The sequence below is a fragment of the Prionailurus viverrinus genome, chromosome C1, assembly GCF_022837055.1.
Source record: "Prionailurus viverrinus isolate Anna chromosome C1, UM_Priviv_1.0, whole genome shotgun sequence".
Taxonomy (NCBI): Eukaryota; Metazoa; Chordata; class Mammalia; order Carnivora; family Felidae; genus Prionailurus; species Prionailurus viverrinus.
The window spans coordinates 85,375,840-85,396,814 of NC_062568.1; the positions used below are offsets into that span (position 1 = coordinate 85,375,840).

Sequence of the window (20,975 nt, forward strand, 5' to 3'; positions counted from 1 at the left end):
ATTTATAGGCAGAGTCTAGTTTTCAAAATAAATGTACTACAATTTGCATTGTCTGCGCTATAAATACATTCATTAACACAAATACTCTTTTTAGGTATTAAATATTGAAATGGCCATATTTGACCTTCTATTATGAATAACTTAAAAATATGTAGATGAGAGAGGGTGCCTGGGTGGCTCAGTTGTTTAAGTACCTGACTTTGACTCAGGTCGTGATCTCACAGTTTGTGAGTTTGAGTACCAAATCTGGTGAGTTCGAGTTCCACTTCGGGTGAACGTGAGTTCCTCTTTGGTTAAACACAAGCCCTGGGGGAGCCCCACTTTGTCTCTCTCACTCTCATTCTCTCTTTCTCTGCCTCTCACCCACTTACGCCCCCCCACCTCAAAAAATATAGATGAGAGATGAGAGAGAGGAAGTTGTTGTTTTATTAAACCACATATTCTTAATCTATATGGAGAATGTGTATTATTTGAAGTGGATGCCTTTAGCCTCTTACTAATGGCTTTAAAGAAGAGCTCTGAATACAGCACTAATTTCTATATTCTCCATCTATATTACATTCATTTCAATAAGTATACATTTAAGTGTCCCAGTATACACTAATTCATTAAGGAAGGACATATAACTATTGTTTGGATATTTGATCAGTGTTTAAAAGATGTCCTCATATTATAGAGTCTCAGGTAGTAGCAGCTGAGATCTGGTATGCACTATGGCATATGCCAAATAGAAGAAATTTATTTTTTATTCCCTTCAAGGTTTCACTGATGGATAAACTTTTGGAAAAATTGTGTTCATATTGGAAAAAGTAAATTTTGAAATTCTATCATAATATTTGGAAATGTTGGCTATCCTTAGTGTTCTTGCCATTTCTTAATGCCTTTATTCATTTCAAACAATGGACTTTGGGCCCATTTGCCTGAAATTTTATTTATAATACTGTTACCATTAAGTAGGGTTGTGTTAAAGAATAGGCAGGAAAAGTGTTCATGGAGGCAAATATTAAATGGAACGTTTCGTACCCTATTGTAGATAGTTCTGAGGAAGTACTTATAAGAAAAAGAGGATTCTGCAATCAATAACACTGAAGGGGATGCATAATTACTGACAAAGAACAAATGTCTTTGGCCCTAAGGTTATATAAAGCACTTTCTTTTTGATGGGGTGTTGGTAGCTACAGCTACTGGCTCAGCAATCATGCTCTGGAAATTAGTAGACTGTGGCCATTTTGCCACCCACCCAGTCTTCTCTGTCACTTCTCATAAACTAAAATCCATTATCCACCCACTTACTGACCACTGTCATGGATCTCCCACTTTCTTTGGCACATTAAACTACTTTCTTTCATCATCTAATTTTATTGTGTGTTTTCCAGCGTACATTTTCTTTAGCCTTACTTTAATCTCACCTCATTTTTTCAATGCTAAAAGTTTCTCTCTTTTTCATTTCATCCTTTTGTTTTTGTTTGTTTGTTTGTTTGTTTTCATGCTCTCTTCCATTAATTCATGCCCTAGCTTCTCTACGTAGCTTGTTGTACATTATTTTTCTGGAATGGTGTGAGGGAAAAATGTTAGTATCAAGGTCTCTCAGAATAGAGGATTAGTGAGCATCCTGATCCTCTTTTCTGAAGACAGATGGTGTTTTCATCAAGCTCAATAGTTTGTACCGTACTGCCTAGGCAATGAGTGTCGTTGATTGTTTTTGATCTGGGAAGAGATATAAGAGATAAAAAATATGTGTGTACATTTCGGATGCCAGGGTGGCTCAGTCTGTTAAGCAACTGACCCTCGACTTCAGCTCAGGTCATGATCCCAGAGTCTTGGAATTGAGCCTTTCACTGGGCTCTGCACTGACAACATGGAACCAGCTTGGGATTCTCTCTCTCCCTCTCTCTCTAACCCTCCCCTGTTCATGCTTGCCCTCTCTGTCTCTCTTTCAAGATAAATAAACTTAAAATGCAAATATATTTCATATATATATATATATATATATATATATATATATATATGTAATACTACCTGGAGGGAGTTCTAGTTGGCCTACCTTTACTTCTTTGCCATGTTCCAAGTTCTAGAATGCAGACCTCTGGACTGAATCACCAAGGTTCTACATCTTCTGCCTTCAGGTTGAAATGAATCCATGGGAAACATTGACAGGAGATTAGAATGTGGATGGAGGAAGATGTTGTAATATTTATTTATTTCCTTTCCCTCTTGCTTACCCACAGTGGTTTGGCAGTGGCTGAGTTCCTCCACTAAATGACCACTGTTCTTATTGCATGGCTCTTTTCCACTAGCCATAGCTTTCACCAGGTTCTGGTAACAGACCTAAGCAAAAAAAAAAAAAAAAAAAAAATCCATCATCAGTACCTGACCATACCGATACTTCTGTAAATAATTCATTTATTCTTTTCAATTATCATTTAAAATTTATTTTCTATATGCAATAAGAAATCGGCTGCTCTAAAAGAGATAGGAAAAGGTTAAAAACAATAAAAAAGTTGGAATAATTTTGCAGTATTTCAGGAACTTGAGCCTTAGGATAATATTATCAAGAATCAGACAGTAGAAGTCTTAAAATGCATTAAAAAAGAAAAAAATGACAGAATTTCATGTTTTATCTAATATAATTGTTAACTTTAAAATTTTAAGAGATTAAATTTCTAAACCTAGTTGGTCATACACTGACAACTATTAGGGCATTTTCTTCCAAACAGTGCATAAATTCTTTATACTCAAAAGGAAAAAAATAGTAATGCTCAAGTTAGTCTGTAATTTTGATGGTTAGTGGTTGCATTCTATGAACCCTGTTTTACTATAAAAAATATTGCTAAGGTTTTGTTAGTAATTTTTTAATGTTTATATAAGAAAAAGAGAGAGAGCGTATCTCTGGTGAAATTTCTATTTTAACCCATTGGGCAAAGTAGTGCTTAATCTGCCATTATCCCAATATTATATTCTACCTATAGCACCAACTATGACATTTTAACTCTACAAAAGATGGACACTGTGTAATTTGTGCATTTTTTTCTTAAGTATTTAAACTAGATAAGTTGAAATACAAAATTAGAAAGATGTTATCTAGGAATACACTTGTTTAGCATGATGAATGCTATCGCAAAAAAAAATGAATAATCAAGAGTATTGTAATAGAATAACTCTAACTGTGAGGCATTGGTTAAGCCAAAAGCATATTCTGGATTTCTACCTTTTCTATTTGCCATAATTACTAGGAACATTAATAGGATAACATCCAACCTGACTAAAAAGGAAAAACTCCAGGGGTGCCTGGGTGGCTCAGTCAGTTAAGCATCTGATTTCAGCTCAGGTCATGATCTCATAATTTGTGAGTTTGAGCCCCACATCAGGCTCTGCACTCACAGTGTGGAGCCTGCTTGGGATTTTCTCTCTCTCTCTCTCTCTCTCTCTCTCTCTCTCTCTCTCTTTGCCCTTCCTCAACTTGAGCTTTCTCTTTCACTCAAAATAAATAAATAAACTTAAAAAAAAAGGAAAAACTCCATAAAGAGTATTCTTTGATTTATTTTTTTGCAAAACACCAACTTCTTTATTCTGATAGATATAGTCTATAAGATAAAAATTAGGAGCCTAGTACTTGAGTGAAATGCTGGAAATAGTACAATAAATAAGGCTCTTATCCGGAATAGAGACTTAACTACAGAAAGCAGCTTTAAAATAGGCTTTAAGGATATAATAAATACCTGTTAAACTGCAGCCCACACAATAGTTCTATTTTTTCTGTCCTTTTTTTAATATATCTACTGAATACCTATAAACGAAAACTTCCTAAGTTTATTTTTCACATTTGTGTTTTAATTAAGCAAGTGCAGTCTTCTATATGACAATTGGTCACATTATTTTTCTCTTAAAAAGGATAGCCTTTATTGTTTTTAGCAAACATTGACTACTTTTTCCATAAACACAACCACATCTCAGTGAATTTGTTAAATGTTTCTTTCATGCCATCACATTCCATGTTTATATTTATATGGACTTATTATTATGAACTTATTATGAATTATATATGAATATATAGTTATATATGTAATAAATGTATTACAAATGTGCATGCATGCATTTTATAAATGCATGTATACATATATGCATACATATTTACAAAGCAAAAATAAGTAAACAAATAAAGAGACAACCAAAAATAAGCAATTTTATTTTACTCATTCTAAATCAGAAAAGTTTCTTATACCAAAATATATGATGATTTGGCTTGGAACATCTCTTTTAATCTCAATGCGGCCTAAATTCAACATCTGTTGATGGAAAAACAAACATGGCATGCATTTATTTATACTTATCATTTAGCAGTTAATATATGGCAATTTTTTTTCACAGAAGCTTAAGCAAATAGTCAAGTAACTTGTTGTAGAGATTTAAGTCCTAAAGAAGAAATAAAGCATACTGCCAACTTGTGAGCTGAACTCCTAGAAAGGCAATATAAAAATATTTTGTTTGTTTATTTTGCTTTATTTTGTTTTGCTTGATTTTCATGGGCATTGTTTGTGGCTATTAAGTGAACTTTTCACCATCTCTTAGAGAATAGATTGTTGGAGCTACTATAGTATTAGATGTATGGGAATGGATTTCATCTCGTTAACTCAAGTTGGTGTTTTTACTTTGTTTTCTCAAGAATAAATATTCTGGTGGTTGTATGTGATGCTGTTAGGGAAATAAACATGTTTGCCAAATGAGCAGTCCTGGAGCGGGCTTATAAAGCCACTAGAGTGACATTCCTATTCTTTACGCCAATATCAAATAAGGGATTAAATCAAACAGATGGTCACTGTGGGCAAATGGGCTAATTTTCTTCACTTTGACCTTTTCTATATTCTCTGTACATTCAGCTGTGTGCCATCCTTCTTCTGAAATAAGAGTTCACCTTTCTGATCTCCATAAATTTATATTGATTATCTGATAACAGAGATTTTTCTGGTGAGTAATCACTATAAGATTAGGGATAGTAAACTTGTCCAGTACTTAATTTTGCCCATGTCTGAAAATCACAGAAAAAGAATCGCTTAATTTCAATCAAGTAATTAAGTCAACTGACTTTCATATGGAGCTTATGAAATTAGTCATTGCTTTGTATACTTCTAGTAGCTTACTAAGGCTGCTATAACAAAATATACAAGCTGGGAGTCTTAAACAACAGCAGTTTAGTTTTTCACAGTTCTGGAGGCTGGAAGTCCAAGACCAGGGTGGTGGCAGGCTTGATTTGTTCTGAGGTCTCTTTTCTTGGCTTATAGATGGTCGTCTTCTTCCTGTGTCTTCACATAACCTTTTCTCTGTATGTGTACTCCCCTGGTGTCTGTTTCTCTCTTATAAGGACACTGGTCACATTGGATTAGGACCCCACTCTTTTCTGCCTCCAGATACAGTCATCCTGGGGGGAGGAGGAAACAGTTCAGTCTATACCAACACTTTATCCTACTAGGCTGGCTTTCTTGAAAACAGTGCTAATAGGTAAAGTGGCAAAGAACTCAACAGCCAGAGTCTGATTTAGATTTTCATTTACTTGTTTTTAATCCCCCTCTTTGGTCAAATTACTTAAATTTTCTAGATCTTAGCTTTCCCATCTGCAAAGTGAGATCTATCTACTATACAATAAAATTATGAATATTAAATAAGATATATAAAGTAGATATCGTATCACAGGGTTTCTCAACCTCAGAACTATTAATATTTGAGTGTGATCATTTTTTTGTTTTGGGGCCAGAATTGCCTCCCCCTCCCACTGAGAACCACACTGGCCAACTTCCTGGTATCAAAGTGCTTAACAAATGTCAGCCATAGTTACTTACTGAAAAGTTACAAAAAACTACGCAACATTGGAGATGTTCATAGTTAAATTCTTACAATGACTCTACTTTTTATATATACATTAAATCTCTGGTGGACAGAGATTCTTTTAAAATGATGATTAATTTTTTGAGCCTGTATTTAATGATGAGATTATTTACTTTGCATCTAAGGAAATGTGAGTTGATCTTTCTGGGGGTTTCAACTTACTCTGCCAATTTTCATTTTATTTTGAAAATTTCCAAACATACATATATGTTGAGAGATTGTTGTAATCACCCATCACCAAGATTAACCTGGTTTTTAACATTTTGCCACATTTGTTTTATCTTTCTGGAATGAATCTGTACACCTAAAGAGGGAAAATGGGAATAGTTTTTGTAAGTAACTCAGATATAATTCATTCTGGTAAAGTGTCCTTTTCATCTTTCTATCCAATTCCACATATCATTGTAGTGATAGACTCCATGCCTGTAGGAATACACAGATCATTCAGTTTGAGTACTTGCATCAAAAGTGTACACATATGGATTTTGCTTGAGTTTTACTGCCTTCATAGGCATAGTATCTATTCTGAGATGGAGTTCTGGCTAGACCCTACAGTGATAGTCATCAGTGGTTTAACGTGTAATCTGTTTGGAGGAGTCTCATCTTATTGCTTTTATTTCTATTTCTCTGAGTGATAGTGAATTCTCTGACCACATTTGGCCCAGTTGAACAAAACTAACCAATTGTGCTTGAAATTTTGATAGTTTTTCAGTTACTACTCAGGAATATGCCATACAATAATTCTCAGTCATGAAAATCTGTTATAAAAAGGTACTTATTGCTGGGCTTACAGTACCTTTTTTCATTAATGAACAGTTTCTCAGAATTTCTAATAGATCTGAAAATAAATATGGAGAAATATTGGAATGCTTGTGCAAATTAAGGAATTTCCATTTTTTTATTTATTGCTTTTGAAAATTTTTTGAAGAAAATTCTATCATATTTTAAAGTTACTTAATCTTAAATCACCAAACAAATTTATTATATCTCATGTACCTTTTAGGACCCTGGAATCTCTTGAATGAAAAATTCACATTTGTGATGCTCAATCTACTCTTCACATTTAAACCTAGTCCTATAATGAAAGTATAATTAGGAAATAATTTTAACCTGCAACTAAACAGTTTTATGACTGTTAAACCTGCCTAATACATTGTGGTCTGTCACACTTATTTTCCTTCATCCCTATGCCAGCTCATCTTGCATGTAGAAATATTCATAAAATCTCAGTGACTAAAAATAGTTTATAGTAGTCTTATAGTCACTTTATCTCCAAGGAGGTAAACATCTCATCCTGGATATATAATTTAATCAATTTGAAAGTGGGAGAAAACAGTACAATGACCTGTAGATTTAAGGATTTAAGTTGGGAAAAACTGGATGGAGATAGATATATATATATATATATATATATATATATATATATATATAAAATGGTATTTCTTTCTGTTGAAGCCTCCATTATTTGTGAGCAGGATTGCATTCATTTCTTCCTAGTGGTCGAATCAGGCTAACTCTGAGCAAAGCAAACTCCTGTGCCAGATCCTGCATTCTCTTAACCGGTAATAAAGAACCTTGCTGGCCTGACAGGTTGTCACAGCAATTATTCACATGAAGTTCTGTAGCAGTTGTATCTGTCAGCCCATGTAGTATTGAATATTTTAACTGGCAGTCTTCCAAGACTGAACATTAATCTTACCATCTCCTATTACAGTCCCTAATCAAGATATTCCAGGGGTGATTGCACTAACATTGTTTGAAGACTACATCTACTGGACTGATGGGAAAACCAAGTCACTCAGCCGTGCCCATAAAACCTCTGGAGCAGACAGACTCTCACTGATTAACTCATGGCATGCCATCACAGATATCCAGGTGTATCATTCTTATAGACAACCTGATGGTAATTATTCTTTCCATGATTTCCATAAGCGCATCAACATCTTTTAGTAACATTCCATTTTTGTTTCCTCCATGGTTAAGTATAAATTTATTTTTGAGAATGAGTACCAGATTTCATTATGTAGCATAATTGTATAGGATGAATTCAGTTGATACCAAATATGTCTATTAAGGAATATGATTAGAAACTCAATAATAGTACAGAGAATTGTTAATTTGTTGAAACATTAAGTTGAAGTGACAATAATACATGTAGTTGGAGAAATAAAGAATGCATTCTTGAAATGATTTATTTACAAAATAGTCATAGGATCCTTACTTTCTGGAATGCTGGGTAAAAGGAATTATATTTAAGTATCTATGGGGCTCTAAAAATGAGGAATATATCAAATTTGCTTCAACATATGTCTAGTAGGAATTCTATCAGTCCTTATGGAATAAATATTTGATTATTTTGCTTAAAACACTATTTGGCTTAGAAAACAAGGCCACTACACTATTAGTTGTAGCTCATTGTTCCATTGTTTTATTTTACATTTATATTTTGAAACATATGTTTGTCTTCATCCAAAATGCTTTTAGTCTGTATTTTTCTGATGGACAAGTTTTTTCTACTAAAATGCTTGTTTTTGTGAAATGTATCCTTAAAGTTTTTTAATGGCAAAATTAATGCCATTGGACAATGAGTAAAATTTATCATAAAATACAATTATATTTATGACCTTGATGAATTCTTGATTATAAAATTCTACAACTTATGAAGTTTAAATGTCCTATCTCTGATCCCATGCTATATTATTGGTCTTGATTATTCTGTTTTCTTGTTTCTTTCTCATCTATAGTCTCTAAACATCTCTGCATGATTAATAATGGCGGTTGCAGTCATCTGTGCCTCTTAGCCCCCGGAAAGACTCATACCTGTGCATGTCCCACCAACTTCTATCTTGCAGCTGACAACAGGACTTGCTTATCCAACTGCACAGCCAGTCAGGTCAGTAGAGGTCTAGAAATCATTTCATGGGGTGTATTATCGAGCTGTTAGAAAGATTTTGCCTGAACTTTGTTTATTGGCTTAAACCATTTTGAAATGTCATTTTTTTCGTTGTTGTTTAGCATAACATTTTATACATCATATAGAGGGGTCACAGAGTAAGGGAAAAGCAATCAGTGTATATCATTAGAATGAGACCTCAGGAAATAGAGGAAAAAAGAGAAACAAAATCAAACCTGAAAACCATTTTTACACAGCTCTGCACAGAACACTGGTTCAGATCATGAGTGGCCATAACAGAACCATCAGAAGAGATCTGACATATTTGATGAAGGCAAGGTGGTTGAGGCATAGCTATATGCAGCTTAAACAAAGAAAAAATTCTCCCTAGATAATCTGCTCTATCACCATCTCTGCTCCTCTCCCATTCCTCAGACCAAGTGATGTGGAAAAGATTAATTAGACAAAAAGTAGGTTTCTAGATATTTGTATTGAAATATTATATGATCTAAATAATTTCATTCTAAAACCTCTTTTTCTTCAGCATGTAATTGTTTTCAGTAAAGGCATTAAAATTTCTACTCGATGGTAGTTGCATGAACTTAACATTATTACTTTCAAATTTTAGGTAACAGTCATATGACATTATAAGATTTAATTTTGTTATATTTGAGTCATTCTGTTATTTAAGATAAAATTGTCAAAGAAACTATGATTTTTTTTTAATTACTAAATTTGTTCTTGGAATTCTGTGTCTTGAATTTGCTAGTTTTCTAATTCTAGCAGTTAATTCATGGCACAACACTGAATTTCTCTCAGGATGTGCTTATTTTCAGAATGGAGAAGCTAATACGAGTTCACCCAGCTTCTCAAGTTATCACTATGAGTATCACCATTAAAAAATGGTATAAATGCAGAAGACCAGACCACTTTGAGGAAGGCAGTATGTGTGGAGGTTAAGGCACATACACTGAAGCCAGATTCACTGTGACTGTAACCCTGACTCTGCTTAAATTGGCTGAATTTATCCTGGGTTTGTTATTTAGACTGTTGATGCCTCAGTTTTCTCATATTTTAAATGGAAATGTAATATATCCAGGCCACTATTTTGGCGATTCAATGGAAAAAGTCTTGGTACACAGTAAGTGCTGTTATTGCCCTTGCCCTGTAGTGAGTGCAGCCAAAATGTATTTAAGGGGATTTGTGCACGTAGTGTCAGCTGCCATCAGGAGGTTCTGATGTGTAATTGGAAGCACAGGTCACAGTTTCTTCTTTCTTTACAAAGTGTGTTCTAATTATAGTCCCCTGTTTGTGTAACTAAAATACATTATCTTTAGAGAACTAGATTTTTAAGTCACAGTGAGACATGAAATAAGCAACTTAATTATTCCTAGAGAGAAAATTTAAGGGAGAAATCACAGGTTTTTAAATATTTTTTTCATGTTTATTTATTTTTGAGAGAGAGAGGCAGAGAGAGAGAGGGAGACGGAGAACCTGAAGCAGGCTCCAGGCTCTGAGCAGTCAGCACAGAGACAGACGTGGGACTCAAACTCAAGAACTGTGACATAATGATGTGAGCCAAAGTCGATGCTTAACTGACTGAGCCAACCTGGCACCCAGTTTTTAAATATTTTTAAACATAACTCCTGTTAGTGTTGTTTAGTTTAGACAAATCTCCTGCTTAAACTCCAGGTTATTCTGAAGTAACCTCCGGTCCTTTGTTCTGGAGTGGTTCATGAGTCACTCTATTGAGGTAACACTGGTCTTAGGTGACTTGGTAGAAATGATGCCTGCCTACCCTACTTCTAGTGTGATGAGCCTCAGGAGCCAGCCAGAAATAGAGTAAAGCCAAAGGCTGCCTGACACCCAGAGGAATACCTCAAATAGTAGGACATAGGGAGTAAAACATCAGCCTTTATATAATCATAAAAGGGATAAAACCTTTCAAATTATTATATAAGATAACCTATAGTTATATTCAGTGAAAAAAAAAAAAAAATCAGATCAATGAAATGAATACCCAGAAAAAAATTACTCATGTAATTAAATTATTTCCCAGTTTGGTATCAATGGTGACATGATGAAAATATTTACAACTTTAAAATACCCCAATAGTGTTTTTACATGAATTTTTTTAAAAATTCAAGAACAAGACAGAACAACAGTGAACCAAATTGTGGGTCCAATATCTTTGTTGCCAGCAGTACTTCCTGAAGAGTCGTCACTTAATTTTTTTCATTTTTATGAAAAACTTAATGAAGAACTATTAATGCAATCCCTTAGTGGTTATCCCAGCAAGTCTTACGGTTTATGCAACCATTTGCTGCTGATTTTTTCCTGATGCAGTGAGAAAAGGAAAGAAACTCGACTGTACACTTCTTGCAGGAAAGTCGGTTCATAGAAACACAATTTTTAGTGAGGTTTGAAATTGAAGTGAAGGAAATAATATAGACATTTTAGAATCATACTATTAAACACTCTGACCAAAATGTTACATTTTAAATTTATCTTACCCAAAGATTTTTATTTTTTAACTCTAATGAATGCAACCAATGATATATCCCTTGAATGATACTGATTTTTAGAAAAATAAAATAGAGAGGGGGCAAGATGGCAGGTTAGGAGGACGCTGGGCTCGCCGCACGTCCTGGTGATCACTTAGATTCCATCTACACCTGCCTAAATAACCCAGAAAACCGCCAGAGGATTAGCAGAACGGAGTCGCCGGAGCCAAACGCAGACGAGAGGCCCACGGAAGAGGGTAGAAAGGGCGGCGAGGCGGTGCGCGCTCCACGGACTGGCGGGAGGGAGCCGGGGCGGAGGGGCAGGTCTCCGGCCAAGCAGAGCCCCCGAGTCTGGCTTGCAAAAGCGGAGGAGCCTGATGGACTGTGTTCCCACAACAAGCGCGACTTAGCGTCTGGGAGGTCATAAGTTAACAGCTCTGCTCGGAAAGCGGGAAGGCTGGAGGACAAAGGGAGGGAGAGCTGCTGAGCCCCCTGACAACAGAGCTCAGTTTGGTGGGGAACAAAGGCGCTCGCCAGCGCCATCTCCCCCGCCCATCCCCCAGCCAAAATCCCAAAGAGAACCCTTTCCTGCCAGGGAACTTGCTCTCTCCACGCAAACACCCAACTCTGCGCTTCTGCGGAGCCAAACCTCAGGCAGCGGATCTGACTCCCTCCCGCTGCCACAGGGCCCCTCCTGAAGTGGATCACCTAAGGAGAAGCGAGCTAAGCCTGCCCCTCCTGCCCCCGTGCACCATGCCTACCCACCCCAGCTAATACGCCAGATCCCCAGCATCACAAGCCTGGCAGGGTGCAAGTAGCCCAGACGAGCCACACCACCCCACAGTGAATCCTGCCCCTAGGAGAGGGGAAGAGAAGACACACACCAGTCTGACTGTGGCCCCAGCGGTGGGCTGGGGGCAGACATCAGGTCTGACTGCGGCCCCGCCCACCAACTCCAGTTACACACCACAGCACAGGGGAAGTGCCCTGCAGGTCCTCACCACACCAGGCACTATCCAAAATGACCAAATGGAAGAATTCCCCTCAGAAGAATCTCCAGGAAATAACAACAGCTAATGAGCTGATCAAAAAGGATTTAAATAATATAACAGAAAGTGAATTTAGAATAATAGTCATAAAATTAATCGCTGGGCTTGAAAACAGTATACAGGACAGCAGAGAATCTCTTGTTACAGAGATCAAGGGACTAAGGAACAGTCACAAGGAGCTGAAAAACGCTTTAAACGAAATGCATAACAAAATGGAAACCACCACAGCTCGGCTTGAAGAGGCAGAGGAGAGAATAGGTGAACTAGAAGATAAAGTTATGGAAAAAGAGGAAGCTGAGAAAAAGAGAGATAAAAAAATCCAGGAGTATGAGGGGAAAATTAGAGAACTAAGTGATACACTAAAAAGAAATAATATACGCATAATTGGTATCCCAGAGGAGGAAGAGAGAGGGAAAGGTGCTGAAGGGGTACTTGAAGAAATCATAGCTGAGAACTTCCCTGAACTGGGGAAGGAAAAAGGCATTGAAATCCAAGAGGCACAGAGAACTCCCTTCAGACGTAACTTGAATCGATCTTCTGCACGACATATCATAGTGAAACTGGAAAAATACAAGGATAAAGAGAAAATTCTGAAAGCAGCAAGGGGTAAAGGTGCCCTCACATATAAAGGGAGACCTATAAGACTCGTGACTGATCTCTCTTTTGAAACTTGGCAGGCCAGAAAGAATTGGCACGAGATTTTCAGGTTGCTAGACAGAAAAAATATGCAGCCAAGAATCCTTTATCCAGCAAGTCTGTCATTTAGAATAGAAGGAGAGATAAATGTCTTCCCAAACAAACAAAAACTGAAGCAATTTGTCACCAGTAAACCAGCCCTATCAAAGATCCTAAGGGGGATCCTGTGAGAAAAAGTCCCAGAGACATCACTACAAGCATAAAACATACAGACATCACAATGACTCTAAACCCGTATCTTTGTATAATAACACTGAATGTAAATGGATTAAATGTGCCAACCAAAAGACATAGGGTATCAGAATGGATAAAAAAACAAGACCCATCTATTTGCTGTCTACAAAAGACTCATTTTAGACCTGAGGACACCTTTAGATTGAGAGTGAGGGGATGGAGAACTATTTATCATGCGACTGGAAGCCAAAAGAAAGCTGGAGTAGCCATACTTACATCAGACAAACTAGACTTTAAATTAAAGGCTGTAACAAGAGATGAAGAAGGACATTATATACTAGTTACAGGGTCTATCCATCAGGAAGAGCTAACAATTATAAATGTCTATGCGCCGAATACCGGAGCCCCCATATATATAAAACAATTACTCATAAACATACGCAACCTTATTGATAAGAATGTGGTAATTGCAGGGGACTTTAACACCCCACTTACAGAAATGGATAGATCATCTAGACACACGGAGAATAAAGAAACAAGGGCCCTGAATGAGACATTGGATCAGATGGACTTGACAGATATATTTAGAACTCTGCATCCCAAAGCAACAGAATATACTTTCTTCTCGAGTGCACATGGAACATTCTCCAAGATAGATCATATACTGGGTCACAAAACAGCCCTTCATAAGTTTACAAGAATTGAAATTATACCATGCTTACTTTCAGACCACAGTGCTATGAAGCTTGAAATCAACCACAGAAAAAAGTCTGGAAAACCTCCAAAGGCATGGAGGTTAAAGAACACCCTACTAACGAATGAGTGGGTCAACCAGGCAATTAGAGAAGAAATTAAAAAATATATGGAAACAAATGAAAATGAAAATACAACAATCCAAACGCTTTGGGATGCAGCAAAGGCAGTCCTGAGAGGAAAATACATTGCAATCCAGGCCTATCTCAAGAAACAAGAAAAATCCCAAATACAAAATCTAACAGCACACCTAAAGGAACTAGAAGCAGAACAGCAAAGGCAGCCTAAACCCAGCAGAAGTAGAGAAATCATAAAGATCAGAGCAGAAATAAACAATATAGAATCTAAAAAAACTGTAGAGCAGATCAACGAAACCAAGAGTTGGTTTTTTGAAAAAATAAACAAAATTGACAAACCTCTAGCCACGTTTCTCAAAAAGAAAAGGGAGATGACCCAAATAGATAAAATCATGAATGAAAATGGAATTATTACAACCAATCCCTCAGAGATACAAACAATTATCAGGGAATACTATGAAAAATTATATGCCAACAAACTGGACAACCTGGAAGAAATGGACAAATTCCTGAGCACCCACACTCTTCCAAAACTCAATCAGGAGGAAAGAGAAAGCTTGAACAGACGCATAACCAGCAAAGAAATTGAATCGGTTATCAAAAATCTCCCAACAAATAAGAGTCCAGGACCAGATGGCTTCCCAGGGGAGTTCTACCAGACGTTTAAAGCAGAGATAATACCTATCCTCCTCAAGCTATTCCAAGAAATAGAAAGGGAAGGAAAACTTCCAGACTCATACTATGAAGCCAGTATTACTTTGATTCCTAAACCAGACAGAGACCCAGTAAAAAAAGAGAACTACAGGCCAATATCCCTGATGAATATGGATGCAAAAATTCTCAATAAGATACTAGCAAATCGAATTCAACGGCATATAAAAAGAATGATTCACCATGATCAAGTGGGATTCATTCCTGGGATGCAGGGCTGGTTCAACATTCGCAAATCAATCAACGTGATACATCACATTAACAAAAAAAAAGAGAAGAACCATATGATCCTGTCAATCGATGCAGAAAAGGCCTTCGACAAAATTCAGCACCCTTTCTTAATAAAAACCCTTGAGAAAGTCGGGATAGAAGGAACATACTTAAAGATCATAAAAGCCATTTATGAAAAGCCCACAGCTAACATCATCCTCAACGGGGAAAAACTGAGAGCTTTTTCCCTGAGATCAGGAACACGACAAGGATGCCCACTCTCACCGCTGCTGTTTAACATAGTGCTGGAAGTTCTAGCATCAGCAATCAGACAACAAAAGGAAATCAAAGGCATCAAAATTGGCAAAGATGAAGTCAAGCTTTCGCTTTTTGCAGACGACATGATATTATACATGGAAAATCCGATAGACTCCACCAAAAGTCTGCTAGAACTGATACATGAATTCAGCAAAGTTGCAGGATACAAAATCAATGTACAGAAATCAGTTACATTCTTATACACTAACAATGAAGCAACAGAAAGACAAATAAAGAAACTGATCCCATTCACAATTGCACCAAGAAGCATAAAATACCTAGGAATAAATCTAACCAAAGATGTAAAGGATCTGTATGCTGAAAACTATAGAAAGCTTATGAAGGAAATTGAAGAAGATTTAAAGAAATGGAAAGACATTCCCTGCTCATGGATTGGAAAAATAAATATTGTCAAAATGTCAATACTACCCAAAGCTATCTACACATTCAATGCAATCCCAATCAAAATTGCACCAGCATTCTTCTCGAAACTAGAACAAGCAATCCTAAATTTCATATGGAACCACAAAAGGCCCCGAATAGCCAAAGGAATTTTGAAGAAGAAGACCAAAGCAGGAGGCATCACAATCCCAGACTTTAGCCTCTACTACAAAGCTGTCATCATCAAGACAGCATGGTATTGGCACAAAAACAGACACATAGACCAATGGAATAGAATAGAAACCCCAGAACTAGACCCACAAACGTATGGCCAACTCATCTTTGACAAAGCAGGAAAGAACATTCAATGGAAAAAAGACAGCCTCTTTAACAAATGGTGCTGGGAGAACTGGACAGCAACATGCAGAAGGTTGAAACTAGACCACTTTCTCACACCATTCACAAAAATAAACTCAAAATGGATAAAGGACCTAAATGTGAGACAGGAAACCATCAAAACCTTAGAGGAGAAAGCAGGAAAAGACCTCTCTGACCTCAGCCGTAGCAATCTCTTACTCGACACATCCCCAAAGGCAAGGGAATTAAAAGCAAAAGTGAATTACTGGGACCTTATGAAGATAAAAAGCTTCTGCACAGCCAAGGAAACAACCAACAAAACTAAAAGGCAACCAACGGAATGGGAAAAGATATTCGCAAATGACATATCGGACAAAGGGCTAGTATCCAAAATCTGTAAAGAGCTCACCAAACTCCACACCCGAAAAACAAATAACCCAGTGAAGAAATGGGCAGAAAACATGAATAGACACTTCTCTAAAGAAGACATCCGGATGGCCAACAGGCACATGAAAAGATGTTCAGCGTCACTCCTTATCAGGGAAATACAAATCAAAACCACACTCAGGTATCACCTCATGCCAGTCAGAGTGGCCAAAATGAACAAAGCAGGAGACTATAGATGCTGGAGAGGATGTTGAGAAACGGGAACCCTCTTGCACTGTTGGTGGGAATGCAAATTGGTGCAGCCGCTCTGGAAAGCAGTGTGGAGGTTCCTCAGAAAATTAAAAATAGACCTACCCTATGACCCAGCAATAGCACTGCTAGGAATTTATCCAAGGGATACAGGAGCACTGATGCATAGGGCCACTTGTACTCCAATGTTCATAGCAGCACTCTCAACAATAGCCAAATTATGGAAAGAGCCTAAATGTCCATCAACTGATGAATGGATAAAGAAATTGTGGTTTATATACACAATGGAATATTATGTGGCAATGAGAAAAAATGAAATATGGCCTTTTGTAGCAACGTGGATGGAATTGGAGAGTGTGATGCTAAGTGAAATAAGCCATACAGAGTAAGACAGATACCATATGATTTCACTCTTATGTGGATCCTGAGAAACTTAACAGGAACCCATGGGGGAGGGGAAGGGAAAAAAAAAAAAAAGAGGTTAGAATGGGAGAGAGCCAAAGCATAAGAGACTCTTAAAAACTGAGAACAAACTGAGGGTTGATGGGGGGTGGGAGGGAGGAGAGGGTGGGTGATGGGTATTGAGGAGGGCACCTTTTGGGATGAGCACTGGGTGTTGTATGGAAACCAATTTGTCAATAAATTTCATAAAAAAATAAAATAAAATAAAATAAAATAAAAAATAAAGACACAAGAGATCAACACACACACACACACAAAAAAAAGAAAAATAAAATAGACAAATCATACCAGTAAGAATTCTATTAGAATTTAAAACGAACATGAAAATCTATTAAAAAATCAAGATTAAATCCAATTCTTATATCATTTATTACTTCAAATATTAAATTTAAATTATTTTTATTTCCTAATAAAGAATTAATTAAAAATAACTTTACTTATTTTTTAAATGGAGACTTTCTCTATCACAAGTAAACTTCACTTGTGTATGCAGGATTTGCATTTTATACTTGTATCCATTTTAATAGACGTGTATCTAGTAGTTTCTTTATAGCTTCTTCTTGTGGGTGATAATTGCAGTTTGCAATTTATTTTATGAAGATATTAGTCTTGGAGAACATTTACCATGAAGAATGTTTTATATTTATATTTAGCATTTATCTTTTTTAAGTTACTGTATTTAAGTATGAGAAAAATGAAGCCCAGACACAAAATAGAAGAAATCGTCCTCTGAGGGTAATGAATAAAATGTTGATTAGCATAAAAAGTAACATCATAAGTATATTTTACCCTGGCCTTCTCTTAGCTCAAAACCTTTTTATGTTCTTATTAAAAAGGAAATGGCAAGAACAATCGTCATATCATATATAATTCCAACAGTTGGTGTTTATTTAAATCAGGCATATGTAGTGAGTTTTAAAATACCTATTGTAGATATTTTCAAATCTTGATTGGGGATACTATGAATATACTCAGGAGGTATGAAATCCTCTTACTAATGTACTTTGATATACTGTAATGACTGGAAATGTTTAATGTTCAGGGCAATTGCTTTCAGAGTTAGCCTTATATCCCCAGACAGTCACTATCTATAAAGGTAATATTTTTCCTGTGGTAATTTATGAAAACCACCACAGACATGACCACAGGCTAAGCAAATACGAGAAAATCAGTTGAACAGTCAGCTCTTGCCTTGGATTCACAGTGCTCTATTCCCTCCCATCTTGCTATTGGGGAAAAAAATCACTCTCTTATTTAAGAAAATAATGTAAATCTGCCTTTAATCAACTTCATGATATCCAAAGAACTTCAGCAAAGGCTAACATCAAATCCTCTCTTACTTGAAGAAAGTAATAGTATTTTCTTTTCTTTTTCTTTTTCTTTTTCAAGTTTATTTCGAGAGAGAATGTGTAGAATGCACGCAGGGGAGGGCCAGAGAGAGGGAGGGATGGAGAGAGAAAATCCCAGCAGGCTCCATGCTGTCAGACAGTGGGGAGCCTAAGGTGGGATTTGAATTCAGAACTGTGAGATCATGACCTGAGCCTAAATCAAGAGTCCAACACTTAACCAACTGAACCACCCAGGCGCCCTAATACTTTTAGCTTACTAATAATCCAATTCATTCAACAAAATTAAACCTAGGCTGTAGTTTTCTCTGTTACATATCTGTCTGGCATACAGCACGCTAAGATAAATGTCACCTTGCGTTCAGGTCACTCACATGAGAATTACAACAGAAACACTTCAGAAAGAAAACTAATAAGTTTTAGAAAATTATCAAACTAATATTTTCAATTCCAGATAAATTTTGTATACATACTTTTCCCCGAATTTCTGTTGAAATAAAGACAAAAATATTTTGATAGTGCTGGAAAAAATTTGCTAAACTTTATCTATTGCTTGGTTTTAATACTGTAAATTTTTAATGCCAATTATTTTAGATACATGTATGCTTGGTATGTAAAGTGTGATTTTCTTTAGTTTCTTTTATTTTATGAGAATAAAATAACCCCTGTTTCAGGATGAGAATTGGAATTCCGTTCACCTTTTTATAAAAAAAATCCAATAACAACCTTCTGAAATATATTTCTAGCAAAAAGTTACTTGTGTGCTAAATGGCTTATAAGTAAATGCTATCATACAACATTTTCAACTAGTTTCTCTATTGTGAATCTTTCACTTGATGGTTTGTGACAAAAAAAAGGAGTTAAAAAGAAATGTTGTTTAAGTAATAGAATTGTTATTTTCCTTATAATTTTTAACTATTTTAAATGGAAAGGATGACAGAACAAATAAAATACATTAATAAATATGTCAGTGAATAGTGTTTTGGATAATCTTGAGAACAAGTTTCATTACAGCAGTTTTCTTCAATGTTTCCATTTTTAAAAAATAATATAATATTCAAAAAATTAATATTCAGCAAAAAAATCTGTTACAACCTTATTTTTTTACCTTTCTTTTTTGACATGCCACTGTTCATTGTAAATTAGATACATTTATTATTTGCTAGGTTCTTTGCCAGGCTTTGTAGAGGAAGATGTAATACGGGGTGGTAAGTCATTGACCAAAATAGCCTTAATATTCCTCAACTTGAGATGGTTTCTTCCTGACCGTAGGCCCCTGAATCACTTTTCTTAGAGCTCTTACCTTAGAAAACTTATAATTGTGAATTATTTCTCTGCCCCTTTGAGATGTAAATTTTCTCCCAGCCTTCTGCCAGTTTTATAGCCCAGCAATATCTTCCTCAAGGACCTGGGAACCACCCCATAGAAATTTAATCATCAAGGGGTACCAGGGTCTCAGTTGGTTAAGCATCCGACTTCGGCTCAGGTCATGATATCATGGTTCATGAGTTCAAGCCCTGCACTGGGTTCTATGCTGACAGCTCAGATCCTTGATCCTGCTTCAGATCCTGTATCTCCCTCCCTCTCTGCCCCAACCACCCCCCACCCCACTCATGCTCATGCTCTATCTCTCAAAAATGAATAAGCTTTAAAAAAATTTTTTAATGTAATCATCAGAAAAGATAGTCCAAGCCTGTCTCAGTCTCTGTTGGAAGGTAGGAGCCCAGTTTTGATAAGTACCACTAAGCAGATTGTCTACTCATGTTGACTATACTCTTCCATTAGTTTATCCCTTAGGTTAAACCCATTCCCTGCATTTTGTGTCAGTGAAGTTCAGTGCAATCTCTCTCCTCTATTGCCATAGTCTTAAATAAAGTCTTCCTTGCCTATTTAACTTTCTAGTGCAATTTTTGTACCTATTTTTTAGTTATGACAATTTATTTTATTTATCCTAAAAGATCATGTGTTTGTATTAAGAATTTTGAAAACTGAAAAAAGTTTACTGGTTTTAAGTACTTTAAAGAAGTGCCCTTAAAATTTATGTGGACAGATATTGATTATGGCTAAAAGCTGTGTGTTCAGAAAATTCCATGAAATCACAGCATGACAGTGCTGGAAAGGATCATCCAGATTATCTTAAGCTCCTCATTTGGAGACTAAGGAACAGAGACAGATTGATATTAATCAAATTGTCTAAGATTGCTAAGAAAATGCAATTCAATTATCTTAAATCAAATTAACTAAATTAATTCAACTTTTCAATTAATTCTGGATACCTTTTCCTAGTATTTCTATGGATTTTTATCCATATTCATCATTTGGCAAGCTTCTTCTAAAGGCCTAGGTAATAAATATTTTAAGTTTGCTGGCCATGTAGTCTCTGTAGCAACTACATCACTGTTGTTATGGTACAAGAGCAGTCATAGATAATATGTAAATGGGTAAGCTTGTCTGTGCTCTGGAAATCCCGGGAGGTTTTCCTGAACATTGTGCTTTCCTGGCAGATCATTTTGTTGCTTGTTGTGCAT

The 20,975-nt window shown here is 36.2% G+C and overlaps 1 protein-coding gene across 1 annotated transcript in view; it reads left to right on the plus strand.

The window, feature by feature from the left end:
- Window positions 1–20,975, plus strand: part of LRP1B (LDL receptor related protein 1B) — a 1,903,200-nt gene that overhangs the window by 1,656,116 nt on the left and 226,109 nt on the right. Inside the window, exons 61-62 of the mRNA XM_047873645.1 lie at window positions 7,595–7,783; window positions 8,625–8,773. Coding sequence (XP_047729601.1) covers window positions 7,595–7,783; window positions 8,625–8,773 — 338 coding nt within the window. The remainder of the gene's footprint in view (window positions 1–7,594; window positions 7,784–8,624; window positions 8,774–20,975) is intronic.